This window comes from Miscanthus floridulus, chromosome 8 (assembly GCF_019320115.1).
Source record: "Miscanthus floridulus cultivar M001 chromosome 8, ASM1932011v1, whole genome shotgun sequence".
Classification (NCBI taxonomy): domain Eukaryota; kingdom Viridiplantae; phylum Streptophyta; class Magnoliopsida; order Poales; family Poaceae; genus Miscanthus; species Miscanthus floridulus.
In genome coordinates, this window is record NC_089587.1 from 149,826,755 (window position 1) to 149,834,260 (window position 7,506).

General features: G+C 49.5%; 1 protein-coding gene across 1 annotated transcript; it reads left to right on the top strand.

The window, feature by feature from the left end:
- The first annotated feature begins 617 nt into the window (after positions 1-617).
- On the top strand, positions 618-1,031 carry LOC136470005 (uncharacterized). Its single transcript, XM_066467987.1, has one exon. It carries the CDS (start codon positions 618-620, stop codon positions 1,029-1,031), a length of 414 nt encoding a protein of 137 aa, XP_066324084.1.
- Positions 1,032-7,506: the final 6,475 nt, after the last annotated feature.

The following is a 7,506-nucleotide window of genomic DNA, read 5'->3' on the forward strand; positions in this document are numbered from 1 at the left end:
AGTACTAACTAACCATGTTACTAAAGTATGTGACATGTTTCAAGAGTGAGTTGCACATGTTGCACTTGAGTGTTGCACACTATTCATTTCATAAAACAAACACACATGGAATAGAACAATATGTTGCAATGTTTCAAAAGCATGTTTCAACAATCCAAGCTCATGAATGGATGAATGATGCTCATGTTTATGAAATGCCAGTGCAAATGTGGAAGCCAAACACTTGGGGTGTTACACTCGCTGCCGGCGAGAGCAGAAGAGATCAGAAGCTCACCGCCCGCTAGGTGCTCGCCGTCAATGTAGAAGATGCCATCGCCCACCCCATCTATCATCCCTGGTATGAGGTCCCCACCACCTTCAGTAGGGCTGACCAGTGGGCCGACATCCCTTACATAGGGTGTTTCCCCCTCGTTCTTGATGCAACTGTCAGGAAAGTGCTTTTCAGGAAAGTACTCATCGGCGGTGGAAGTGCTCTGAACCTCCTCTTCGCTGGAGCCCTAAAGGAGCTGGGCCTTAGGATAGAAGACCTCACACCCTCCGATTCCTCCTTCTAGGGTGTGGTACCTAGCAGGGCATCCAAGCCGCTTGGAGAGATCACCCTCCTAGTACAATTCGGCATGACCAGCAACTACCGCATTGAGCACATCAACTTCTACGTCGCCGACTTCAACACCACCTACCATGCCATACTTGGTCAGCTAGCTCTGGCCAAGTTCATGGCCATACCGCACTATGCCTATCTGGTGTTGAAGATGCCTTCGCCTATAGGAGTTTTGGCCTTACAGGCCAACCTCTCCATTGCCTATGCCTGCAAGACAGAGAGTCTCGCCCTCACCAAAGCCACCAACCTCTGCATCCAGATGGCTAGCGTGGTCACTGACGCCAAGATAGTTCCCACCAATGACCTCAAGATCCTAGCGCTGGAGCCTCCTCGTGCCTCCGCCAAGTCCAAGGAAACAAAGGAGGTCGTCCTCGGCCTCGATGACCCCACCAAGACTGTCAAGATAAAGGCTCATCTCGACCCCAAATAAGAAAGCACGCTCGTCTCCTTCCTTTGTGCCAACACCGACGTGTTTGCTTGGAAACCTACGGACATGCCGAGTATACCACGGGAGAAGATCGAGCACTCCTTGAATGTCTCGCCGACCGCCAAACCGATCAAGCAGAAACTCTGACAATTCACACCAAACAAGAAGGAGACTATTAGGGTAGAAATAAAATGGATCCTAGCTACTAGATTTATTAAAGAAGTGTATCATCCTGAGTGGTTAGCAAACCCTATTCTTATTTGAAAAAAGAATAAAAAATGAAGAATGTGCATTGATTACACTGATCTCAACAAACACTGCCCTAAAGTCCCCTTTGGTTTGCCTTGGATAGATGAGGTTGTAGACTATACCACCGGCTACGAACTGCTCTCTTTCCTCGACTATTACTCCGACTATCACCAGATATCCCTCAAAGAGGACGACCAGATTGAGACGTCATTCATCATGCCTTTCGGTGCATATTGTTATACCACCATGTCCTTTGGACTCAAGAACGCCAGGGTGACCTACCAGAGGGCCATCCATATGTGCCTTGACCAATAGATAGGCCACAACATCGAAGCCTACAACGACGATGTGGTCGTCAAATCAAAACCGCCAACAATCTTATTGCTGACCTTGAAGAAACGTTCGCCAACTTGAAAAGATATAGATGGAAGTTGAACCCTTCAAAGTGCATCTTTGGAGTTCCATCCGGTATACTCCTAGGCTACATCGTCAGCGCTCACGGTATTGAACCCAACCCCGACAAGGTCTCTGCCATCACCAACATGAAGCGGCCAACCTGTGTAAAGGATATACAGAAGCTCACAGGGTGCATGGCTGCTCTCAGCTGCTTTATATCACGCCTTGACCAGATGAAACCCTATTGATATACATCGCTGCCACTTCTCGCGTCATGAGCACAGCTATTGTCATCGAGTGCGAGGAAGTTGGACACGCCTATAAGGTACAACATCTGGTCTACTTCATCAGCGAGGTTCTTAATGAGTCCAAAACTCATTACCCTCAGGTTCAGAAGCTATTATATGCCATTCTGATCATGTCGTGTAAGCTTCGCCATTACTTCGAGTACTAAAAGATCGCCGTGGTCACCGAGTTCCCTCTAGGGGACATCCTCCATAACAAAGAGGCCAATGGCCGCATCATCAAGTGGGCTGTTGAGCTCGGCACTTACTCCATCGAATTCAGAAGCAGGCCTACCATTAAGTCACATGTGCTGGCTAACTTTGTCGCTGAGTGGACTGAGATCTAAGAGCCCATCCCCGCTACTTGCCCCGAGCACTAGGTGATGTACTTCGATGGTGCCCTCAACATCAACAGTGCCGGTGCTGGCATTTTATTCATTACGCCGACCAAGGACAAACTCCGATACATTTTCTGAATTCATTTTCTAGCCTCCAACAATGCCATGGAGTATGAAGCATGTCTCCACGGACTTTGTATAGCCATCTTGCTTAGCGTCAAACACCTCATGGTATACGAAGACTCCACGCTGGTCATCAACCAGCTCAACAAAGACTGGTCCTATTCCAGTGAGAAGATGGACGCATATTGCGCCGAAATCAAGAAACTCAAGGGGAAGTTCTATGGTATCGAGTACCACCACGTGGTACGAGATCAAAATCAGCTCGCCGACCACCTATCTATGATAGGCTCTTCTCGCACCACGATTTTGCGTAAGGCCTTCGTTCAAAACCTCTTTATGCCGTCTATTAAGGAAGAGAAGGAAGTTCAAGAAATCCCCCCGCCGAGCAGTTGGTCCTTACAGTACTTTCGCCAGCCGCCGATTGGAGGGAACAGTTCATCAAGTACCTCACCAGCATTGACGTACCCACCGACAAGACCAAAACTGAATGCCTAATTCATCGCAGCAAGCATTACATGCTAGTAGACAGGAACTTGATGAGGAAAAGTGCCAAGGAAGGGATACTACAGAAATGCATCACACAAGGAGTGAAACTACTTCTCGAAATTCACTCTGGTTCCTGTGGCAATCATACGGCCTCAAGAAACCTAGTCGGTAAAGCTTTCCAAGCTGGTTTTTATTGGCCCACGGCCATCACTGACATAGAAGACCTCATCCGACATTGTGAATGATGTCAATTTTTCGCCAAGCAAATTCACGTGCCGGCGTAGGAATTGCAGACCATCCTAGCTTCTTGGCCTTTTGCATGCTGTGGACTGGACATGATCGGGCCTTTCAAGCCTACACTAGGCATTTTCCGGTATGTGTATGTCGCCATTGACAAGTTCTCCAAGTAGATCAAATACAAGTCGTTTGTTTCGGCCACTACAAAGAAGGCAGTCAAGCTCTTCGAAGATATCATCCACAGATTCAGTCTCCCGAACAGCATTATCCCTGATCTCGGAACTATATTCACTGGTCATCATTTTTGGGACTTCTACAAAGAACGATGCATCTCCATCAAATACGTCTCTGTTGGCCATACCAGAGCCAATGGCCAGGTCGAATGGGCAAATGGCATGATCCTCGATGCCCTCAAAAAGAGACTGTATCAGAAAAAGGAAAAGCATCTAGGCAGATGGCTCAAAGAGCTCCCATCTATGGTCTAGAGACTGCGCACTCAAGCTAGTCGTAGTACCAATGTGTCTCCATACTTTTTGGTATATGGCTCAGAAGCCATACTTCCTGCGGACATTGCCTTCTGAGCACCTAGGGTGGAATATTATAATGAAGAGCAAGCCGCAGCTATTCGGACAGAGGACATCGACAGGTCCAAAGAAGAACGCCTAATCACTTGCATCTACATAGCCAGATACCTAGAAGGCTTGCGGAGATACTACAATCGCAACATCAAAGGTTGTTTATTTGCCGTCGGCGACCTCATTCTCCATAGAAAACAGAAAACCGAAGGGATGCACAAGCTCTCCTGCCCCTAGGAAGGGCCTTACATGGTCAAAGAGGTTACTCGACAAGGGTCTTACCGGCTGTGTGACTTGGATGGAATTGATATCCCCAATTCATGGCACATTGAGCACCTTATACATTTCTATCCTTGAAACGCTCCAGATATGTACTCTCCACTCCATAATGAATGAAGTTTTTGTCGCCATAATTTGTCTTCATTATTTCTTCACTTCGGTTTAATCTCCATTTGTGATCACCAGCTCTATGCTACTCCGGTTTAAACTCCAATACATGATCTCCATAAAAGCTCTGCCTCATTTCTCCATACTAAAATATCTCTAAGATATTTCACCAACCATCGAGCAGCACATGTTTCGCACTGTGTTCTTTGGAGAAAACCTAGTCTCTGATCTCTCCCTACACGTGCTACGAGCTCCACGCTCTGCGTTATGGGTGGTCAGCTACGGTTCCTCGGTCACGTCTATTCCTCCTACACGTGCATGGGCTCCGCGCTCGATGTTATAGAATACGGGGTGGCCAAGGCCAAGTGCCCAATAACAAACTAACTGCTCGGACGCTACTTATACCATGTATAATTGCGTTAGGGCTAACAATACATCTATTTTTCACCAAAAGTGCTGGCAAACTGCATAAACACGCACATGACGTCTACTTACAACATTTATACAAATACATAAATGTTTGTTTATGCTTTTGCGCATTTAACTCTCCTCTCCAGCTGTTACATACAGGTCTCCATCTATTTAGGTCATTAAGCTCGGCCCTCAATGTCCACCTCGACGAACAGATCGATGTCGCTGGCCAGCCTTTTCATCACATCCTCCACCTCATCTTCCAGCTGCTGCTGCTTCGTCGCACCCATCCCTCTAGCGAATCCAGCCCCTATCACTTGAAGATCGATGGCAGGGTAGTGGGACCAGACCACCGCTAGGGCGTGTGTCACGACGGAGATAGTGGCATCTCGGTTGAAGCTCTTGAAGTTCTCCCACACCACCTTACACCTGTCAATGATGGTGTCTGGACGTGGTGGCCTATCATCAGGCTAAGGGGCTACCTCCATGTCGACACAGTCGAGCTTAGGCTTGACCCTAGCAACCACGACATCAAGTTTCCCCCTCTAGGTTCTGGCCTCTAGCTCTAGTACGTCGAACTGCGCCTTGGTCCTTTGGCGGTAATCTGCAGATACCAAAAGGATCCATTAAGCAAATAAATCACTTCAGCAACAACTCCGACCATGAACTACTCACCTTTTAGCTCCTCGGCCAGTTTCTCCGCTCGCCCAAACGCCTTCTCCTTCTCCTCTTGGAGTTGATGGATGACCTAAAGCAACTGGCCAAGCTCTGCATCTTGCTCTACAAAAGTGACGATCGTCAGCAACATCTAGTTTTTTCGGCAATACAGAACAAGCTCACCGATCCGCAGTACCTTTCTTCTGCTCCAAGATGCTTCTTAGCTGCTTGGAGTTGCGCTCTAGCTGCTCAGTGTTCTACCTCAACTGCTCGGCGATGGTCATCAACTGCTCTGATAAGGCCCCCTTTCGGTATTCTAGGTCCCTCACGTTTGATTCGGCAAGATCTTGTTCGCGCTAGGCCCTCTGGATGTTCTTCTCCATGAGCTTCACCACCTCCTTTAGCTTCGCGTTCTCCTCGACAAGAGACTCCATCCTCTTGATTAGCTACTGCTATTGTGCGGTAGCCCATGCTATACCCTACAAAGCACCAAGATTATGAAGAATTCCAATCACCAATGCCAAAGACAGACATCGTCGACACAATGCTAACCTCAATTTGCTTCATAATCGTGGAAACGGTGGACCACAGACTCTATACCTCCCTGGTGGTGTCCTCCTCTACCACGACCACCACTTCATCCCCCACTTGCGGAGGATCCGGATGGCTTGAGGTCATGATTCTTCTTGCTCAATCTCCTCAACCTCATCCTCTTTCTCCACAGCGGGTGGTGCTCCATGGGGGCTCGGTGGCCGCACAAAGCGTCTGACCATGCCCTACGACATCTCAAGGCATGTTGTTTTCTCCTCCAACATTTCCAGCCTCTGTTCCCCACACTCCGATATGACGTCGGTAGCTCCAGCTCCCACCTCTAAAGATTTGGCGGCTCCTGCCGTCGCTCTTGGCATCTCTGTCGCATCATCCACCATCGTAGTCACCCATTCTTCGCCACCAACTCCATCAGCAGTGGTGGTGGACTCCTCCGTAGGCCGCCGAGCGCCCGAGGACTCTGGGGCGGTGTCTATCGACATTGCCTCCACGCTAGGACCAGCCCCCGGCTGCTCGCTAGTCTGGCCTGAAGGATTGAGATCCTCCGCGCACCTTGTTTTGCATTAGATTAGTTCATCAATCAATGTAACTATAAAGATTGGACAACAAATGATTCCAAGGCAAGGATACTTACACGTCGGCTTCCTAGTAGATGGTTCTAAACCAGCGCTACCTCCCTGAGCACCCAGGCTTGGCTCTGGGGTCGACCTGCATGACCTAGGCTGGAGGTCTCACAGCCCCCGCTGTCGGCCTCTCCTCCGCCTGCTGCTCGGGGACTCCCTCCCCTCCCTTTGACTGCACCTCTACGCGTGTGTTGCGCGGTGGCACCTTAGCACTTGGAGGAGGAGCTACTAGAGCCATGTCGTCGTCCGACCACTCGGACATTGCCGCACTCTATGTTTGAGTAGTCTGATCGCCGCCAAGCGAGATGCCGCTTGGCTTGTGGGGAGCTACACCCGTCGTTTTCCTCTTCTTTCAGGCCGTCTCATCTTGCGCTGCCCTTTTCCCCTGGACCTTCTCTGACACTGTGGGAGGACTCTCTGTCTAACCAGCACCTATGCCTCTAGATTCAGATGAGGTGCTGACGGCACCTTTCTCTGGCTGAGTGGTTGGCCTGGCGTCTATCACTTTGAACCAATCGCTCCTCAGCACGCCCGAGAAGTACGCCACCCTTTTCTGCAAATGGATCTTTCCACAAGCAAATTAGATTCACTGCTCAGCATGACACATGATTAAAAAACACCAGGACCAATAGTTGAGATTTTTACTTGATGAGGTGGGTTAGTGCAGTTGAAGGCTCTTGGCTGCCCTGGCATGCTGAACGGCGCGTTTGGAGCGAATAGCTCTATGGCCCAGTGTAGCACGGCCTCCTTTGTCAGCCTCTCCATCCTCTCTCGGGTGCCATCAGTATCTCCCTTGAAGTCAAAGCCCGGATGGGTCCTCTCCTTGTAGGGCTGGATGCGGCGCACTATGAAGCTCACCGCCAAAGTGACTCCATTCATCTTAATACCCCTCACCAGCTCAATGAGCTCCTTCACCTGATCCATATCAGCACTGGCTGGCCTCTCTGACCAGCTCCTCTAGTTCTTCAGAACCCGGTTGATGTCGCATCTAATGGCAGAATGGCTTTGCTTCATTTAGAACCACCTGGCATTCCACCCCTTCATCAAGGTGTTCAGTGGCACAGTAAGGTACTCACCCGCCATCCCATCGTGGAGTTGTAGATACACACCGCTGGCCACTCTGGAACCTCCCCCACCCTTCTTCTTCAGCCAGAATAGGTGTC